The sequence below is a fragment of the Pavona decussata genome, unplaced genomic scaffold, assembly GCF_977016875.1.
Source record: "Pavona decussata unplaced genomic scaffold, jaPavDecu1.1 SCAFFOLD_46, whole genome shotgun sequence".
NCBI classification, from domain to species: domain Eukaryota; kingdom Metazoa; phylum Cnidaria; class Anthozoa; order Scleractinia; family Agariciidae; genus Pavona; species Pavona decussata.
The window spans coordinates 1504387-1526227 of record NW_028145468.1 but is presented as its reverse complement, the minus strand read 5'-3'; the positions used below and the strand labels follow the sequence as shown (position 1 = coordinate 1526227).

The 21841-nt window shown below is 38.3% G+C and overlaps 2 protein-coding genes and 1 long non-coding RNA gene across 8 annotated transcripts in view; 1 reads left to right on the top strand and 2 right to left on the bottom strand.

Annotated features, from left to right (window-relative positions):
- Positions 1–3102: 3102 nt before the first annotated feature.
- Positions 3103–7932, bottom strand: LOC146482398 (uncharacterized). The gene is made up of 2 exons (XR_014864130.1): positions 6535–7932; positions 3103–3858 (listed from the first exon to the last, which is right to left on the bottom strand). It is a non-coding gene; the product is annotated as an uncharacterized LOC146482398 (long non-coding RNA).
- Positions 7933–10120: 2188 nt separating this feature from the next.
- LOC146482396 (uncharacterized) overlaps positions 10121–21841 on the top strand; it is a 65600-nt gene continuing 53879 nt past the window's right edge. Inside the window, exons 1-3 of one of the 6 annotated variants that reach the window (XM_085107241.1) lie at positions 10121–10503; positions 18202–18268; positions 20131–20174. In XM_085107241.1, coding sequence (XP_084963367.1) covers positions 20147–20174 — 28 coding nt within the window. In that variant the 5' untranslated portion in view covers positions 10121–10503; positions 18202–18268; positions 20131–20146. Of the gene's footprint in view, positions 10504–17861; positions 17999–18201; positions 18269–20130; positions 20175–21841 lie in introns of those variants that run through there. The other 5 variants (XM_085107244.1, XM_085107240.1, XM_085107243.1 and 2 more) reach the window with 5 other exon arrangements.
- LOC146482397 (uncharacterized) lies at positions 13238–16086 on the bottom strand. The gene is made up of 2 exons (XM_085107254.1): positions 15237–16086; positions 13238–14005 (listed from the first exon to the last, which is right to left on the bottom strand). The coding sequence occupies exons 1-2, from the start codon at positions 15278–15280 to the stop codon at positions 13708–13710; spliced, it is 342 nt and encodes a 113-aa protein (XP_084963380.1). The 5' UTR covers positions 15281–16086; the 3' UTR covers positions 13238–13707.

Below are 21841 nucleotides of genomic sequence, written 5' to 3'. Positions count from 1 at the left end.
TTAGCGTAAGTTACTAATGCCAACACCGTGCAAGATTAGTGGTTCTCTCTAACTACTTTCATTTGCATAAAAGGTCAAATGTTTTCTCTTACGTTTTGTTGACTGAGTCCTCCACGAGTTGATCAAACAGGCATCAACTAAAGATTAAACGAGTGCACAAGCAGATCTACTTGGCAATCTTTACAAGGCTGTAAGTCTCGCTTGAACGACTAATTGAGTCTTCCTGTTTACGTCGTTCACTGGGCGCGCTCTTGGGCTTTAACAATCAAATGAATAACATGTTTCAATTTGTATAAAGGAAAAACAAGGTGTTTTTGCGAACGGCCTGCGCTGGTTCCATGCAAGTCAGATACCTTTGCTTTATTGTCAATCATAAACTTTGAATTTGATTTGATGTACATTAGCGATGCGTTTAGACGAACAGCAATTGCGGCGTTTTATAGAAAGAGAAACATTTTCACTTGTCGCGGTACCTAGTAAATTATGGCTAATTTGTGGTTTCTACAGGCATGATAATAACAACAATGATATTGGCCCTACATCTGTATGTTCCGCTGTTTCATAGCTCTTGTGCATAGGCAGGTCATTCATACAAAGATGAAAGTTTGGTTGCTCGTGTAGAGAAGCCCGAAACACGACAGTGTTTTACCAATGACCAATGCAAAATTTATACCAAAATTAAGAATTGTTACGGTCAATTTATTTTGGACCTTTCACTGAATCCTTAACATTTCACAGCGCTAACACAAATTTGTTCTTTGAGTTTTAGAATTGCCGTGAAAGGTTTGCCACGAAAACAGCAAATGAAATGCCTTTTTCCTAACATCCATTTTCTATGGAGTTCACATGGATGATCTGCTTAGCAAATATCCCACGAACTCAGTTTTGTACGTTAACTTGCTCTTTCTTGCGGAAACGCTTTGTTCGCTGTGTCATCATGCAGGTAAACAGGCATCAACTGAAGACTAGATATTTTGATTTGTAATATTTTTCACGCAGATATAGTATCCAGAATTCATAAGCAGAGACTCGCACACTTTTATTCCACGTATGAGCTTAAAACTTAGAGATTGTTGTTGATATTTTTTATGAAGGGAACCAAGACTATTCATAACAAGATTGCGTGTTCATTTCCTACGTGTTTGATCTGTTAGAGTCCCTTTACTATCCACTTAACCATGATCTTTAAGTAATCTCGCTTGAACGACTAATTGAATCTTCCTGTTTATGTCGCTCACTTGGAGCGCGCTCGTACACGTTAATAAATGAATAAAATGTTTCACGTTTTCCAGAAGAAAAGTGTGTTTTACGAATCCTTAACTGACCTTTCTCCACACAGATACCTTTGCTTTATTATTAGTTATAAAGACTGGATTTGTCTTTTTTTATGCATCAGTGATGTATTTAGACGAAGAGCAATTGCGGCGGTTAGAAGCAGAAACATTTTCAATTGGTTGAGTTTGCATGATATTCTCTTGTCACCGTACCTTAGTAAATTATGGCCAATTTGTGGTTTGTAGAGGTATGATAATAACAACAGTGATATTGGCCCTTCATCTGCATGTTCCGCTGTTTGATGGCTGTTGTGCGTAGGCAGGTCGTTTGGAAAGATCAAAGTTTGGTTACTCGTGTAGAGAAGCCCAAAACATGACAGTGTTTTACCAATGACCAATGCAAAATTTATTCCAAGTGTAAGAATTATGACGGTCAATTTATTTTAGAACTTCCACAGAATCCTTAACATTTCATAGTGCATGCTAACACAAGTTTGTTCTTTGAGTTTATAGCATTGGCGTGAAAGGTTTGCCACTAAAATAACAAATGAATTGCCTGTTTCCTAACAGCTATTTTCTGTAGATTTCATGCGGAGGATCCACTTAGCAAATATCCCACGATCTTTCGGGCGTTGACTTGCGCTGGAAGGCGAGGAAGTACATAGCGCCGACGGAGTTGGCTATGATTATACCATATCCAACAATTTAAGCTAAGCAAAAGTGGAAAAATTATTTTTATTAAAAACAACTTGGAAATATTGCTAGATCCTGCTGATTTTGTTTTGTAGAAAATAACAAAAGATGATTCGACGTTCGTTATTTCTCGTATACATGTATTTTATTGTCTGTTATTAGAAAGAATGATGGCATTGATCGCTCAAGTTAGTGAAGCACTTGTCAAACTGGGATGGAAAATATCGATTCTTCTTTAATCACATGGATGGTTTTCAAGAATGTTCTATAACAATTTGAAAATGAAATATGAAAGTAATTTTAGCTTTGGAAATAATTTCGCGCGCCCACAAAGCTTTCGAATAAAAACCTGCAAATGATCCAAACCTACACGTAAAGCTGCGATTGGCCAAGGCAAGCTTTTTGCAATACTGAAAAGATGAAGTTTATGTAAAACCGAGTTTCGCTTTACAAACTGAGCTTTATCATTTAAATAAAAATATGTAAATGCAGAGTTTCCGGGCTGAAAAAATGGTTAATAGCGACATTTAGATTTTTAATTTTACAAGTTGAAACAGAGCGCGCGCGGGTGAACCACAGTGTCATTTTGGCGGGAAAACGAGATAACTGTCGTCATTTTTCTACGAGGTTTTGTGAGAACGGCGTAGTGCTCGTATTCAGGTGGTCTCGTATTTATGGAATCGAACAAGAGCTTAGCTATTATTATCAGTTCAAAACAACTACGTCAAGTTCTTCGCTTATAAAGAGTAAAATGAAGTTTCTTTGGATATCTCTCTTCTTACTAGAATTTAAAGGTCTCCAATGTAAAGTCCGTGTGAGTGGGTAAATAGATTGCAAATATTTTTCTTAGTTTTGTAAATGTAAATGTCATTAAAGGCTGTCTCAACAGACTATTTTCACTCGGATACTTGTCCTAAGTTTACCTTTAGTATTTTTCTGGCCACATCGTTGTCAGTGTTAAGTCCACCTATACTTCTGATATAACTGTAAAAACAAATAGAAGGGACCTATAGCACAGGTCATGAGATCGAGTAAATTACTAATTGTTTAACGCAACGGGTTAGCTCAAGGGCTCTTTCTCTCGAATACGCTTATTTCGCTGAGTCATTAATAAGTTGATTAAACTGAGACAATATCGTGGAATACATTTTTATTTGTATGTTAACAGCACAGGAGAGTGATCAGGAAGAAGAGTTGGAGCAACACACAAGCTAGGTATCCATCGTGTCTAAAAAAATGTTATGTTATGGTATGTTATGTTATGTTATGTTATGTTATGTTATGTTATGGTATGTTAAGATTACGCACTCTACTTGACAATTATTACACCAACGAGACCATAGTCTCAATTTGATGACTAGCTTATTGAATCTTCCTTTTGATCAAGGACTAACTCTGCATGACACTACAGAAAACTACACAAGTCCAATTCGTAAACATTTCCTATAGTTTTTGTTTATCTTCCAGCTTTGATGCTTATTAAAATAGTGGTCTATATTGTCATCAGGCACGCTTCTCAGTATCTTCTACTGAGCAGTTTAAAACATAGGCTTTCAGTACACACACGAGTTCATGGTATTGAAATACAACAAGTCTCAGTCAAGCTTAAGATCAACGTGGTAATAGAAGGTTGTAGCACTATCAGCAGTCATGAGCTTCACCTTGTTCGACTCAGAACTCGGGGACGATAGACTCCATTGTGTCACCTGACCTTCAATTTGCAGCAGTTTTGCATGGGGTTCCGATCGACATGTGCTTTAGCTTCGTTCTCCCCGCCTGGCACGACACCAATCTTCTTACAGGTAGAGCTGGGCATGGGTTCTTCACCAACTGTCGTTTTAAAGGGGCGTAGTAGAGCTAGTGGCTCACCGCCAAAAATATCGCCCATAATCTTGGAATAATAATAAAAATAAAGAAAGAAATGAATGAATGAGTGAATGAATAAATAAATAACATTGTGAAAAACTCAGCCATTGGCCAATGCTGTTCCAGAGTTAAGTTGGCTAATAGTATTCTTGTGATATCAGCCGTTATACCATGCCCGAGAAATAGGAGTCTTCTGATTTTTCTCGCAAGATATAATCAGCAAGCTTCCGTAATGTTTCTTTCTATTTTTTTTAGTAATGTTTCTTGGTTTTTTTTTTTTTAATAAAACAGTTATGGCAGACAATAGACTTAATAATAATTACATGCGGACTCGGCGTTCGGTGTTCTGAAAAATACACCCGAAGCCAGTACTTTCAAGTCACGTCGACAAACGCTTCCCACAATTTCTTTATGAAGCTCGTAAGCCGAGGCCTATTTGTTTTTCTTTTCGCTGAACAAAATCTGATCAAACGAAATACCATAGTGTGTGTTATTTGTAAACCAAGGCACCCTTTCGGCGCCACTTTCAAACCTAAACGTTTTGCCGAGCTATAGTTATTGTCGTAAGAGTCATTTGCTTATGCTAACATGCCAGGGCTCTTATAGATGTTTTTCCAACGGCTTTTCCAACGGCTTTGATATGATAAATGAATCACAAAGCGTGGATCCATATTCGTCAATTTTACATTTCTTATTGCTAATCAACTGTAGTAAAGGATCTCGCACCAGACTGAAAACAACTACAACTGCGAGCTGATTTCTTTAGTAAGTGAGTGCTCCTATTTTGTTTGATTTGATCCTTGTGGCGAGGTAGTTTAAGTCATGGTGGCGAGTTAAGTTAACTGCAAAGTTTTGCTTTTCAAACTGGGTAAAACGTCTTCTGAAAAAACACTTTATCGGCTGCATGATAAAAGTTAACGAAAAAATGTATCAATTGGAACGAATTTGATGTTGCATAGATGAAAAGCAATTGCAGTCTCTGCGTCCTTAGTAGTCAATAAGTGCATGGTTTCCAAAAGTGTGATAATAACAACAACAGATATTGGCCCTACATCTGCATTTTCCGCTGTTTGATGATTCGCGCCCATAAGCAAATCATTTTGCAATGATCAAAGTTAAGACCACATTCACACTAGGCCGAATGATGTTTAAATTGATCACGTTTGAAACATGTTTGACTAAAACAATCGTTCATACTTGATGACTGAACCCGCGAAACTAGACGAAACATACTTACAATAACCAACTCGCGAGGTAGTTTCGATCGTGGTTTTTGTAAACAACTTTAAGATGGCGGACAGTGGCGTTTCTTTGGTCGCTGGGAAAACACAAAACTGGGGCTTTGTTGAGACGAAAACACTCATCGATCTTTGGGCAGAAGAAGATATTCAACGCCAGCCAGCTCGCATCCATGGGTCGTAAGAAAAACATTTGGGAAGGCATAGCCATAAAACTTCAAGAAAGCGGTTACAGTCGAAGCGGTGACCAATACAAGACCAGGATGCACAACTTGCAGCAGAAATACAAGAAGGTTAAAACAGTGAACAATACCTCGGGTCAAGGAAAAATCTCTTTTCCCTTCTATGAGGAAATAGATAAAGTGCTAGGTCGCAAACCAAGTATAAATCCATTGTCAACACTGTCGTCAGTTACGGGTGGATCGTCAAGCAGTAGTGACAACACGGATGCACTGGAAAGCGAATCTGTGTTGTCAAGTGTCGACGGCTTGGATGACGAGAGATTTTTGTGTGAGGCTGTCACTGCGGAAAACGTCGCTGCGAGGACGACGATGCACCTACCCTACCTACCTCTGAAAAGAATTCAGAACAAAGCAGGCAAGAAAAGAGATCAGCCAAAGTCAACATCTGCTGAAAAAATGGAAAGTTTCATGGAGAAATTTGTTGAAATTCAGCAAGAGTCCGAGAGACGATTCCTGGAGTCTGAAGAACGTAGACGTAAACAAGAAGCCGAGCAAGAAGTGAAAAGACGGCGGTTCGAAGCAGAACAGGATCAGAAACGAGAAAACTTTCATCTGCGTGTTTTACAAACCATTGCACAAGGCGCCGGTGGCAGCAAAAGTTAAAGTAAACACTCAGTTCCGTTCTAGTTTCTTTAATTGCCTTTAAGTTATGTTCCCTCTGACTTCAAATAATAGCTTTTCAGAATGATTCTGTTGTGTTAAGTCTAAACCAGCAGAAGTGAACTGCCGGCTCAAATATTGACAAGACTTCCAGTGGGAACAATTTTTTTGAGAACACGTTTAAGAAAAACTTGTTTCGTCTAAAGTTGTTCAAATTGAACTTAATTCCCTCAAGTGTGAACGCAGTCTTAGAAACTTAGAGTAGCGCTAGAAACGAAGGTTATACACTGAGAAGATTTACTTTTAGTTTTATGCTCTCAAATAACACCAAAATTTTGTAGGTCTCGCTCCTCTGATAGGATCACGTATCTCTACCACCCCTCCCCCCCTTCCCCCTTACCACCACGGCCGGAACGAGGAACTGAAAGCAAGGCAAGGCTAGGGAAACGAAAAAGACTCCGATCGCAGGTTACGTTGTTCGCGGCAGTCCTGGCGATCAAGTTAAACTTAATTATTTTCATCTCGAAAGTTAGCGTAAGTTACTAATGCCAACACCGTGCAAGATTAGTGGTTCTCTCTAACTACTTTCATTTGCATAAAAGGTCAAATGTTTTCTCTTACGTTTTGTTGACTGAGTCCTCCACGAGTTGATCAAACAGGCATCAACTAAAGATTAAACGAGTGCACAAGCAGATCTACTTGGCAATCTTTACAAGGCTGTAAGTCTCGCTTGAACGACTAATTGAGTCTTCCTGTTTACGTCGTTCACTGGGCGCGCTCTTGGGCTTTAACAATCAAATGAATAACATGTTTCAATTTGTATAAAGGAAAAACAAGGTGTTTTTGCGAACGGCCTGCGCTGGTTCCATGCAAGTCAGATACCTTTGCTTTATTGTCAATCATAAACTTTGAATTTGATTTGATGTACATTAGCGATGCGTTTAGACGAACAGCAATTGCGGCGTTTTATAGAAAGAGAAACATTTTCACTTGTCGCGGTACCTAGTAAATTATGGCTAATTTGTGGTTTCTACAGGCATGATAATAACAACAATGATATTGGCCCTACATCTGTATGTTCCGCTGTTTCATAGCTCTTGTGCATAGGCAGGTCATTCATACAAAGATGAAAGTTTGGTTGCTCGTGTAGAGAAGCCCGAAACACGACAGTGTTTTACCAATGACCAATGCAAAATTTATACCAAAATTAAGAATTGTTACGGTCAATTTATTTTGGACCTTTCACTGAATCCTTAACATTTCACAGCGCTAACACAAATTTGTTCTTTGAGTTTTAGAATTGCCGTGAAAGGTTTGCCACGAAAACAGCAAATGAAATGCCTTTTTCCTAACATCCATTTTCTATGGAGTTCACATGGATGATCTGCTTAGCAAATATCCCACGAACTCAGTTTTGTACGTTAACTTGCTCTTTCTTGCGGAAACGCTTTGTTCGCTGTGTCATCATGCAGGTAAACAGGCATCAACTGAAGACTAGATATTTTGATTTGTAATATTTTTCACGCAGATATAGTATCCAGAATTCATAAGCAGAGACTCGCACACTTTTATTCCACGTATGAGCTTAAAACTTAGAGATTGTTGTTGATATTTTTTATGAAGGGAACCAAGACTATTCATAACAAGATTGCGTGTTCATTTCCTACGTGTTTGATCTGTTAGAGTCCCTTTACTATCCACTTAACCATGATCTTTAAGTAATCTCGCTTGAACGACTAATTGAATCTTCCTGTTTATGTCGCTCACTTGGAACGCGCTCGTACACGTTAATAAATGAATAAAATGTTTCACGTTTTCCAGAGGAAAAATGTGTTTTACGAATCCTTAACCTTTCTCCACACAGATACCTTTGCTTTATTATCACTCATAAAGACGGAATTTGTCTTTTTTTATGCATCAGTGATGTATTTAGACGAAGAGCAATTGCGGCTGTTAGAAACAGAAACATTTTCGTTAAATTTGCGTGTTATTCCCTTGTCACCGTACCTTAGTAAATTATGGCCAATTTGTGGTTTGTAGAGGTATGATAATAACAACAGTGATATTGGCCCTTCATCTGCATGTTCCGTTGTTTGATGGGTGTTGTGCGTAGGCAGGTCATTTTAAAAAATTAAATTTTGGTTACTCGTGCAAAGCAGCACTGAGTGTCTAACCAAAATTTATAATAACGTTACCGTAAAAGTTATTACGGTCACTTTATACTGCTAAATCACACCCCAGCCAACTTTGTAGTTTCTGCTATTACTTTCAAAGCTTGTTCCGTTTAATTCAGTTGAGATCACAGCCCCTCAACGTTGTTTTTTTAGCTGTCTCTTTACAGTGATCTAACAGAACACAAGGTGTCAGTCTGTTTCTGTAACATACTACATGTATTGAGATAATTAGAAAAATTATGTTCGAGCGATCGAGCAAACGTCTTGTCACTTCAAACATTCTTGAGAGGCTAATTGAATTGGGTCACGTCCAAACTGTAACTCAAAAAACCCTAAAAGTTTTGCGGTTATGATGCAAATGATCCAACCCCTGTGGCATCACACACGTACCACATAATCAAGCAACTGTGACAGATAATTGGTACAATTTACACAAACAACAACGTTCGTCACTGATTTCGATGAGTTCTTCTCTCTTCTGATCGAGTGTAAAGAACAGGTTGCAGGTAGGTCTTTCCCCCGCTTGCTATTGCCGCAGCTTAATATCGAGAATTGCTTTGTTGTCATTTTCCTTTAAACAACTGTTCCGAATGATAAACTGAGTTGAAAGTAACGAGACTGCACTTTCTAACTAATACATCCCCGCCGCGGGGGGAAAAAATCCGGAGCTAACCTCAGGGTTATAAAAAAGCATTTATATTACAAGGAGAACTTTCATTCTGATCAATGTTAGGGCTTAAAAACTAGCTACATATGAGGAAAATTGTTTTCAAATGGTGTGTAGCGACAAACTTTCATTTGGTGAAAAGATATGTCCTCCTGAGACATTTTTGATTGTTGTATCTGGAGACAGTTTCAGTTGATTAAGTTCACTGTCGTTTCTTGCGTAAAACAAAATCAAATTTCCACTTATGGTCAACAAACCTGGAAGACATTTAGTGTGTCCTTGTGGCTAGCGCGTGGATTTTACAACCATGAAGGATCAAGAAGGGTGCACAGAACGCTAAAAATGAACTTTTTTCGGTCACATGTTGGTTTTTGTTAAAAACATGGACTATATATATGGAGGAAAATTGCTGGTTATCCATGATAACTTATAAACTGGCGTCATCAGACGTTGGGAGAGACAACCTTTAAATGTTTTAAATGCTTTCAAACATACATATTTTAAAATCAGAGCCACCCATGGAGCTCAATATACATTTAGAATGTTTTGCTATGAGCAAATACCTTGTAACCCCCCAAAAAGTGTCAAGTTTTATTTTGCCAGAGATATTGGTGAAAAATGCGGGAATTAACAAAATCAGCGCGTGAAAAGTGATTCATTTTTACTTGAAAACGCTCTTACATTTTTTTTCTAATTTCGCCTACAAGTTGTTTAGATTGAGTAGTTTAAATCCTGAGAGTTTCGTCATAAAGTGTCTGGCTAGATTTCGAGATAATCGACAAAGATCTAAATGAGAGGCTATGGGCTACCGTTGCTATGGTAATCGTTACTGCTTGGAAACTGATGAAAAAATTAACTTTGATTATATGTTGAAATGATGATGTAGCATGAAGGAGATTGAAGTTTATCTCCTGTGCGAGATTGTAATTTCAAAACGTCCACCCTAAGTCCAGAAAAACTGCTGCGAGCCTCCTTTATCAAGGCTTAAATTTTTACGTCAAAGCAAAGAAAATTCAAAAAGTGACAGTCCATATAACATTTTCGTTGAGTTTGCGTGATATTCACTTGTCACTGTACCTAGTAAGTTATGGCCAATTTGTGGTTTCTAGAGGTATGATAATAACAACAGTGATATTGGCCCTTCATCTGCATGTTCCGTTGTTTGATGGGTGTTGTGCGTAGGCAGGTCATTTTAAAAAATTAAATTTTGGTTACTCGTGCAAAGCAGCACTGAGTGTCTAACCAAAATTTATAATAACGTTACCGTAAAAGTTATTACGGTCACTTTATACTGCTAAATCACACCCCAGCCAACTTTGTAGTTTCTGCTATTACTTTCAAAGCTTGTTCCGTTTAATTCAGTTGAGATCACAGCCCCTCAACGTTGTTTTTTTAGCTGTCTCTTTACAGTGATCTAACAGAACACAAGGTGTCAGTCTGTTTCTGTAACATACTACATGTATTGAGATAATTAGAAAAATTATGTTCGAGCGATCGAGCAAACGTCTTGTCACTTCAAACATTCTTGAGAGGCTAATTGAATTGGGTCACGTCCAAACTGTAACTCAAAAAACCCTAAAAGTTTTGCGGTTATGATGCAAATGATCCAACCCCTGTGGCATCACACACGTACCACATAATCAAGCAACTGTGACAGATAATTGGTACAATTTACACAAACAACAACGTTCGTCACTGATTTCGATGAGTTCTTCTCTCTTCTGATCGAGTGTAAAGAACAGGTTGCAGGTAGGTCTTTCCCCCGCTTGCTATTGCCGCAGCTTAATATCGAGAATTGCTTTGTTGTCATTTTCCTTTAAACAACTGTTCCGAATGATAAACTGAGTTGAAAGTAACGAGACTGCACTTTCTAACTAATACATCACCGCCGCGGGGGGAAAAAATCCGGAGCTAACCTCAGGGTTATAAAAAAGCATTTATATTACAAGGAGAACTTTCATTCTGATCAATGTTAGGGCTTAAAAACTAGCTACATATGAGGAAAATTGTTTTCAAATGGTGTGTAGCGACAAACTTTCATTTGGTGAAAAGATATGTCCTCCTGAGACATTTTTGATTGTTGTATCTGGAGACAGTTTCAGTTGATTAAGTTCACTGTCGTTTCTTGCGTAAAACAAAATCAAATTTCCACTTATGGTCAACAAACCTGGAAGACATTTAGTGTGTCCTTGTGGCTAGCGCGTGGATTTTACAACCATGAAGGATCAAGAAGGGTGCACAGAACGCTAAAAATGAACTTTTTTCGGTCACATGTTGGTTTTTGTTAAAAACATGGACTATATATATGGAGGAAAATTGCTGGTTATCCATGATAACTTATAAACTGGCGTCATCAGACGTTGGGAGAGACAACCTTTAAATGTTTTAAATGCTTTCAAACATACATATTTTAAAATCAGAGCCACCCATGGAGCTCAATATACATTTAGAATGTTTTGCTATGAGCAAATACCTTGTAACCCCCCAAAAAGTGTCAAGTTTTATTTTGCCAGAGATATTGGTGAAAAATGCGGGAATTAACAAAATCAGCGCGTGAAAAGTGATTCATTTTTACTTGAAAACGCTCTTACATTTTTTTTCTAATTTCGCCTACAAGTTGTTTAGATTGAGTAGTTTAAATCCTGAGAGTTTCGTCATAAAGTGTCTGGCTAGATTTCGAGATAATCGACAAAGATCTAAATGAGAGGCTATGGGCTACCGTTGCTATGGTAATCGTTACTGCTTGGAAACTGATGAAAAAATTAACTTTGATTATATGTTGAAATGATGATGTAGCATGAAGGAGATTGAAGTTTATCTCCTGTGCGAGATTGTAATTTCAAAACGTCCACCCTAAGTCCAGAAAAACTGCTGCGAGCCTCCTTTATCAAGGCTTAAATTTTTACGTCAAAGCAAAGAAAATTCAAAAAGTGACAGTCCATATAACATTTTCGTTGAGTTTGCATGATATTCACTTGTCACTGTACCTAGTAAGTTATGGCCAATTTGTGGTTTGTGGAGGTATGATAATAACAACAGTGATATTGGCCCTTCATCTGCATGTTCCGCTGTTTGATAGCTGCTGTGCATAGGCAGGTCATTTGGAAAGATCAAAGTTTGGTTACTCGTGTAGAGAAGCCCAAAACATGACAGTGTTTTACCAATGACCAATGCAAAATTTATTCCAAGTGTAAGAATTATGACGGTCAATTTACTTTAGAACTTTCACAGAATCCTTAACATTTCATAGTGCATGATAACACAAGTTTGTTCTTTGAGTTTATAGCACTGGCGTGAAAGGTTTGCCACTAAAATAACAAATGAATTGCCTGTTTCCTAACAGCTATTTTCTGTAGAGTTCATGCAAAGGATCCACTTAGCAAATATCCCACGATCTTTTGGGCGTTGACTTGCGCGGAAGCCGAGGAAGTACATAGCGCCGACGGAGTTGGCTATTATTATACCATATCCAACAACTTAAGCTAAGCAAAAGTGGAAAAATTATTTTTATTAAAAACAACTTGGAAATATTGCTAGATCCTGCTGATTTTGTTTTGCAGAAAATAACAAAAGATGATTCGACGTTCGTTATTTCTCGTATATTTTATTGTCTGTTATTAGAAAGAATGATGGCATTGATCGCTCAAGTTAGTGAAGCACTTGTCAAACTGGGATGGAAAATATCGATTCTTCTTTAATCACATGGATGGTTTTCAAGAATGTTCTATAACAATATGAAAGTGATTTTAGCTTTGGAAATAATTTCGCGCGCCCACAAAGCTTTCGAGTTTTGCTTTACAAACTGAGCTTTATCATTTACATAAAAATATGTAAATGCAGAGTTTCCGGGCTGAAAAAATGGTTAATAGCGACATTTAGATTTTTAATTTTACAAGTTGAAACAGAGCGCGCGCGGGTGAACCACAGTGTCATTTTGGCGGGAAAACGAGATAACTGTCGTCATTTTTCTACGAGGTTTTGTGAGAACGGTGTAGTGCTCGTATTCAGGTGGTCTCGTATTTATGGAATCGAACAAGAGCTTAGCTATTATTATCAGTTCAAAACAACTGCGTCAAGTTCTTCGCTTATAAAGAGTAAAATGAAGTTTCTTTGGATATTTCTCTTCTTACTAGAATTTAAAGGTCTCCAATGTAAAGTCCGTGTGAGTGGGTAAATAGATTGCAAATATTTTTCTTAGTTTTGTAAATGTAAATGTCATTAAAGGCTGTCTCAACAGACTATTTTCACTCGGATACTTGTCCTAAGTTTACCTTTAGTATTTTTCTGGCCACATCGTTGTCAGTGTTAAGTCCACCTATACTTCTGATATAACTGTAAAAACAAATAGAAGGGACCTATAGCACAGGTCATGAGATCGAGTAAATTACTAATTGTTTAACGCAACGGGTTAGCTCAAGGGCTCTTTCTCTCGAATACGCTTATTTCGCTGAGTCATTAATAAGTTGATTAAACTGAGACAATATCGTGGAATACATTTTTATTTGTATGTTAACAGCACAGGAGAGTGATCAGGAAGAAGAGTTGGAGCAACACACAAGCTAGCTACCCATCGTGTCTAAAAAAATGTTATGTTATGTTATGTTATGTTATGTTATGTTATGGTATGTTATGTTATGTTATGTTATGGTATGTTAAGATTACGCACTCTACTTGACAATTATTACACCAACGAGACCATAGTCTCAATTTGATGACTAGCTTATTGAATCTTCCTTTTGATCAAGGACTAACTCTGCATGACACTACAGAAAACTACACAAGTCCAATTCGTAAACATTTCCTATAGTTTTTGTTTATCTTCCAGCTTTGATGCTTATTAAAATAGTGGTCTATATTGTCATCAGGCACGCTTCTCAGTATCTTCTACTGGGCAGTTTAAAACATAGGCTTTCAGTACACACACGAGTTCATGGTATTGAAATACAACAAGTCTCAGTCAAGCTTAAGATCAACGTGGTAATAGAAGGTTGTAGCACTATCAGCAGTCATGAGCTTCACCTTGTTCGACTCAGAACTCGGGGACGATAGACTCCATTGTGTCACCTGACCGCCTTTCAATGTGCAGCAGTTTTGCATGGGGTTCCGATCGACATGTGCTTTAGCCTCGTTCTCCCCGCCTGGCACGACACCAATCTTCTTGCAGGTGGAGCTGGCCATGGGTTCTTTACCAACTTCCGTTTTATAGGGGCTTGGTCGAGCTGCCTCACCGCCAAAAAATATTGCCCATAATCTTGGAATAATAATAAAAATAAAGAAAGAAATGAATGAATGAATAAATAAATAAGATTGTGAAAAACTCAGCCATTGGCCAATGCAGTTCCAGAGTTTTGTTGGCTGATAGTAGTCTTGTGATATCAGCCGTTATACCATGCCCGAGAAATAGGAGTCCTCTGATTTTTCTCGCAAGATACAATCAGCAAGCTTTCGTAATGTTTCTTTCTATTTTTTTTAGTAATGTTTCTTGTTTTTTTTTTTAATAAAACACTTATTCCTTTCGTGCTTGTTGGATGTACGATGACAATAGCTAACTCAACACTTTACGGCTCACTGGCTATCTACCATCTCATATCCAACGCAGTGGATTTTAAAGTTTTTGTCATATTCATTTGCGACAGTGACTTAACATTCAAGCTCACGACAGCCAAACTAAAAAAACCTTACCTTTCAAAACAGTCAAGCTTATGAGTATGGAAACTTTTCCGAAAGAACTCTTTACCCTTTGAGTTTGAAACAAAAGCTTTTATTTTATTATTGATGTTTTCTCGATGCATTACACTAACAATCCCAAATTACTCTTTTCAATTACTCTTGCGTATCAGCATTGATTAAAAAAGAAATGGCACAACACTGTCTTCGATTAACGAAGAAGACGCTGGGTAAGGCTCCATTGCCAGGGACAAAAATTAAAATATTTATTCACAGATAACAGTCTTTTCTCAGGGTGCTTGACAGTGAAAACGTCAAGGTCTTGGCCTCGTGGGCCACTTATTGAATCTTCCTGTTTACATCATTTACCATGCAGCTGCATGCTGGGAAGTTTATAACGATAAAATGTTTCAGTTCAGATAACTTTCCTTTAATTAGAAATAAAGGTTGTATTGAGTTTGATGCTGCAAAGATGAAAAGCAATTGCCGCGGTTCGAATTAATCAAATAGATTTGCTTTGGATCATAATCAGTCTGCGTCCTTTGTAAATGTTTAGCCAATTAGTGGTTTTCAAAAGTATGATAATAAGGATCACGTACCTAGAAAGGAACGTTACGGAAACGAAATAGACTCTGATCGCAGGTTACGTTGTTCGTGGTAGTCTTGGCCATCATCTTAAATTAAACTGAATTATTGTCATCTCATAAGTTAGCGTAAATTATTAACGCCAATACCGTGCAAGATTAGGGGTTCTCTCTAACTACTTTCAGTATCAGCTGTAATGGCATAAACAAAAGTCAAATGTTTTGTCTTACGGTTTATTGGCTGAGTTCTCCACGAGTTGATCAAAGCGAGGCATCGACTGAAGATTAAACGAGTGCACACGCAGATCTACTTGACAATCTTTATAAAGTCTTAAGTCTCGCTTGAACGACTAATTGAATCTTCCTCTTTACGTCGTTCATTGGGCGCGCTCTTGCACTTTAACAATCAAATGAAAAACATGCTTCAATTTGTATAAAGGAAAAACAAGGTGTTTTTACGAACGGCCTGCGCTTGTTCCATACAAGTCAGATACCTTTTCTTTATTGTCACTCATAAACTTTGAATTTGATTTGATGTATATCAGCGATGCGTTTAGACGAAAAGCAATTGCGGCTCTTTATAGAAACAGAAACATGTTCACTTGTCACGGTACCTAGTACCCCGTCCTAGTACTGATTATGGCTAATTTGTGGTTTCTACAGGTATCATAATAACAACAATGATATTAGCCATACATCTTTATGTTCCGCTGTTTGATGGCCGTTGTGTATAGGCAGGTCATTCATAGGAAGATCAAAGTTTGTATAGAATAGCCCGAAACACGAAAATGTTTTACCAATGACCAACGCAAAATTTTAACCAAAAGTAAGAATTATTACGGTCAATTTATTTTGGACCTTTCACTTTCATAATGCTAACACAAATTTGTTCTTTGAGTTTTAGAATTGCCGTGAAAGGTTTGCCACTAAAACAGCAAATGAAATGCCTTTTTCCTAACATCCATTTTCTATGAAGTTCATACTTTCAGTATCAGCTGTAATGGCATAAAAAAAGTCAAATATTTTGTCTTACGGTTTATTGGCTGAGTTCTCCACAAAGCGAAGGCATCAACTGAAGATTAGACGAGTGCACACGCAAATCTACTTGACAATCTTTATAAGGCCGTAAGTCTCGCTTGAACGACTAATTGAATGTTCCTGTTTATGTCGTTCACTCGGCACGCTCTTGCGCTTTAACAATCAAATGAAAAACATGTTTCAACTGATTTGTATAAAGGAAAAACAAGGTGTTTTTGCGAACTCCCTTCACCTTGTTCCATACAAGTCAGATACCTTTGCTTTATTGTCACTCATACTGATATTGAGTTTGGATCAGCGAGGCTTTTTAATTAGACGAAGAGCAATTGCGGCTGTTAGAAACAGAAACATTTTCGTTGAATTTGCGTGTTATTTCCTTGTCACCGTACCTTGATAAATTATGGCCAATTTGTGGTTTCTAGAGGTATGATAATAACGACAGTGATATTGGCTCTACATCTCTATGTACCACTGTTTGATGGGTGTTGTGCTTAAGCAAGTCATTTGGAAAGATCAAAGTTTGGTTACTCGTGTAGAGTAGCACTTAGCGGTCTAACCAAAATTTATACTAACATTACCGTAAAAATAGTTACGGTCACTTTGTAGCGTTAAATCACACCCGAACCTTGCAGCTTCCGCTATTCCTATCCAAGCTTGTTCCGTTTAATTCAGTTGAGATCACACGCCCTCAAAGTCGTTTTTTCAGCTATCTCCACACAGTGATCTAAAAAAAAACACAAGGTGTCAGTCTGTTTGGAGTAACAGATTATTGAGATTATTAGAAGAAATTATGCTCGAGCGATCGAGCAAACGTCTGAAACAATACCGGGTATGACTTATTACTACTCATAATAGTGAAGAGCCCCTTGAAACAGAAAGCGTAATTGTTACACGCGATAGAACTAAGAAATTGAAGAGATCAGTGTGTCTGACTAACGCCTTTCGAATGTTCTTTATACTTTCTCGTTAGCAGGAAGATGCTATCGTCCTGGCAATGCCAAAGTATATTCAGTCACGTTGTAAGATTTTATGAGATTTTAAAAAACGTATACTTAAACGCCTGCTGCCCCTACGCCTCAGAGCAACGAGGCTTAAAACCTAATATTTTTAAAATAGCCGTTCCACAGATCACAGACCGTTCGAAGCATTTACGTTCAACAAAAGTTAAGCCCAACTTGAATGTTTGAAACGGTAATATCGAGCTGCGTTTGGCTGTTAAGGCGATGTTAGGGAGAACTGGTATTTCTTGATAACCGTATTTCTTGAACGTCAATTAGTATTTTGCCGGTCATGACCACCGTACAAGAACAGGGCCTGGCCCCTTACTGAAATATGTAGTCTGTCCTTGAGTTTTTATATACGTTGTTCTGGCTTTCAAGGCTCAGACGTAAATTAAACGAGTCAATGATAGATTTTGATACCGTTTTATTATCAAGTAAGAATATAATTAAGGGCTACGTCGCGCAAGATTTAGTTCATGCAACATGTAAAACTTAAGCTGACAGTCAGGTAGACAAGAATTGAACGAATCTTAAGTGTAAAGCCGAATACTGGCAGGTTGTGTAGTCCATAGCCTTAGGACCTAGGACCCTTAGCCTATTTCTAAGCAGAATATGTGAAATTTGGTACCTCTTTATCCGTTTAAATAGTGAAAACTTTATTGCAATGGCGCACCCTCTGTTCACGTGATTTTGTCACCTCAAACATTCTTGAGAGGCTAATTGGCTCACGTCCCAACTGTAACTCAACTAACGCTAACAAATTTGTGATTATGATGCAAATGATTTGTGCCTATCTTTGATCCAACCCGGTGGCATCACGCACGTACCACATAATCAAACACTTGTGACTGATATCGCAGTACAATTTTCACAAACAACGACGTTCGTCACTGATTTCGATGAGTTTTTTCTCTCTTCTGATCGAGTGTACAGAACAGGTTGCAGGTAGGGCTGGTCTTTTACCCGCTTGCTATTGCCGCAGCGTTATATCGAAATTGCTTTGAACATTGCTTTGTTCCTTTAAACTGAACTGTTTCGAATGATAAACTGAGTTGAAAGTAACGAGACCGCACTGCCTAACTAATGCATCACCGCTGCTGGGGGAAAAAATCCGAAGCTTGTAAATGAAATATTTATATGACGGCTTTTTTTTTAAGGATTGTTCAGAGAATCACCCAGCAGACAACATGGTCGATGTATAATTGTATCTACTAAGCGTGTGTGGTAGGTCATTTTTTTTTCTTTATTTCGATCGTCGTGACTGTCACTCCAGATAAAATATTTTTAAATATTAAAATAATAATGCTAGGTTATCAATTTTATGTCAAAAAATCATATCAGTCTTTTTTTTTTTTTTTTTGGGGGGGGGGGGGGGGGAATCTGAACAATTCACGTCATTCGCAAATACCTGTCACTACTATTCCCGCTACCCCTTTCCGTGCTCCATCTTGATGCTTCATTACAATTATCTCTAGTAAAAAAAATTGCTCCAAACCGCCACAATGAACCATATATTTATTCCTTTGCAAATCAGTATAAAATGCCACTAACAAAATGCTCTGATTGGCTATACACTGTCTATACTGCAGAAATATATAATGCTTTATCGTTCTTTTCACATCTATTATTTTTTTATTACACTGGCCGGTCAGTTTTATTTTTATGCCAGCAAGTTATAAGACTTGCCCGCCGTATCCCGCCGGTGTTGTGTACTCGCTTCTAATTGGTCCCAAAACAATTGGCTTGACAGCGCTTACGTTATCGCTCGCACATGCACCGAACCGTGAAACTCTCCCTTTAAGTTGCAGCCTATCTGAAACAAGAATTATTTTGAAACTAAACTCTATTTCAACTGAGCTCACTATACATGAACTGCCTTAAATTCAATGAAGGCCCATTACAGGCTTTTACTGACAGGCTGAACACATCAGTCATGCTGTATGAACATCACTTAATGATAAGTGCATTTATTTTAGCTTTTTTCCCCTACAATGCCTAAAATGTACGTGTACGTATTGACTATTGCAACATACGTACATGTACATTATCAACCAGACAGATCAAATACATTGATCTGCCCCAGTCAATATTTTTATTCTTCGCATTATGAAAATTAAATTATATATTGCATGCTCTTAGCTGGTTCACTTGTAATGATGATGATGATGATGCTACTGGGGCTGAGCTGAGCATTTAAACTTCACAAATAAATAATTCAAAAAGAAACACATTAAAATATTCGATATGGAAGACGTAATTCTCCAGTTGTAGTTGGAAAATACAAACTGCCCCCCCCCCCCCTTCAAAAAAAAAAAAAAAAAAAAAATCAGGTATACTTCTTTTCTGTGCAAAACCGAGTTATAACTTTGAAACTTGCGACGATAAACATTCCACGAAATGAAATAGGAGCAAGAAAACATGATACGTCACATTGTTTGATAAAAAATAATAGGCCAACAATCGCTTCCGTATCTCAAACTGACTTTGGACACCTTACGAGGTTTACACAACGTCGTATTCTTTATCGTCATAGTACTGATGACACGGAAACGTAACTCCTTTTATTAGTCAGAGAATTGAGTGAATAGAGCTCCGTGCAGCTAGGCAAGGAACATGAGAGTGATTTTGGGCCTTACCACCGCGAACTACATTATTAGGGTTAAGCACTGATTCGAAACGGTTAGTTTTCGTTTAATTGTCAGTAATCGGTAACTCTATCTAAGTACTTAAAAAAGTTACAATCCTCGGCAGCTGTTCCTCGTTGGTGTAGTGGTTATGGATAGGAGAAATGAAGCTAACGGCTCGCGTCCGAGGCTTACTATTCTGTTTTTTCCTTCTTTCTCTTTTATGTTTGAAATGAGTTTCACTTAAAGTAATATTAAGTTAATGTCCTAGGTCAGTTTGAGAGAAGGGAACGAGTGTTAACCGATTCAATATACCATTGGGATATTATTGGTTGGTAACAAATTTGTGACCATTCTTCCCTATCTCCCCGCTCCTTTGTAGCAAGCATTAAACTAAGAATATAGAATATAGGTGTGACATCCATATCTCAATTAACTTGGTTCTTATTTTTATTGGCAAAGAAAGGTGACTGCTAGAATGACGACTTATCACGAGGCCCAGCCAAGTAAGTTTGAATCGCGATTTACCTTTTGTGAGTGTTTACAAGTATACATCAGAAAGGGAATATGAAAATGGGGTGAATTTGCAGTGTAGGCTCGTAATCTTATTTTGATCTTCCCAGTTTCTGGAATGGGTACCAAGCCGCATCTGTGCCACAGTGACACTGTTTACGAAGGTAAGGTAATTGGCGACCGTAAAGAGGCTGCTGTTGTTTGAGCCTTAGCCCTTCGTCAGAGCGAACAACTAAGGATTCTTCTTTAAAGAGGGGCTAACACTAGAAACGTCAGCATTCCAATGTATTTACAGTGGCCAAATTACCTAATTAACTCTGTTACTGAAAAAACACTGCACACTCCTCCCCCCCTTTTTTTGGGGGGGGGGGAGGGGAGTAGAATTTCCTTCCTCTTGATTGTGAGGCGTCAAGGGTGTGAGGGACTGCGGCTCATTCGAGAGACGGCTGTCAAGAGGAGACTGAGAGCTATCGCCATCGCTTTACAAAGGAAAATCTTCTGACATTTATCGACCAGCTGTATTTGGCGCTGGAGGATTGCGGGAAGTACATTTCCACGGTGCGGATTTGGTGTTACCATACTTCTCCCACGTCTCTGGGAAAACGAACATTCATTTTAACTTCACGTTGATTCAGCTCATACTGCCCGTCACTTTTATAGAAGAACTTCTCTCGGCGCCGACAGCCTTCAACTTTTAAAAACTGTTTTCCTGGCTCTGTGGTTAGAAAAGGTCTTTGACGCCTGTTCAAGTTACGTATCTTTGATGATTGACTTCATTATCTGGTCAAGTTTGTTGACTCCCATCGGCTGCCGCTTGTACCAAACTTGTGAAGATGGAGCTTTTACGCAGAAGAGATAGAGTGGACCGGTTGTGCTAAATACAGGAGGACGACACCGCACCAAATAGACTCTGTGAAGATTGCAACGGGGCACCTGCCATCTCCAGTTGCAAACATCTTTGGAAGAGTGCCTCGTAGCTTTAATTGCAGGCAATCCAGACTGACGTGTTTTAGTCGGCGTCTCAATGAATTCAGCGTACTTCATGTTATTTTCGTCCGAGTTGACTTGAAAATCTCCTGGTCGGTCATGCTGTTATACTCTTAACGACCTCGGAGGCCAAAATATTGAGTTACAAGCCGCCAAACCGTTTGTACCAGGACTTGTGGATTTCCCTTTCTAAGCTTTCTGCTTTCCCACAGCTCGTTTTCTTCAGTGTTTGTCAGACGTCGAGACTTATACATGTTCGTTGCCTTTACTTTGTAGTGGCACAACAGGGTCTTTCCTCTTCCTGTCCTAAGGAGCAACTAGAAATGGTGATATCAACAATCCCATTGATCAAATCATTTACAAACGAAAACCACAGAATCCACTGAGACGCTGCCAAGTGCATTACCTACAGTACAAATATGGGCAATAGGAAACATGGGTTTCGACTAAATAAAGATTACATTTATTTCAAATAAAGTTGAATTATTTTTGTCTTTTCTGTTCGTTTCTCCCCATGTATGTCAAGTAGAATAGCCCTAACATTCTATATCGCCAGCATGCATTCGTTAAGTCTTAGTAACCGTGCCATGTTACTGAAACCCCGGCGCGGCCGCTAAGCGCGAGAGCGTTAACACTAAAAAGTGACTGGGTGGAAAACGATTTAACCGTTGCT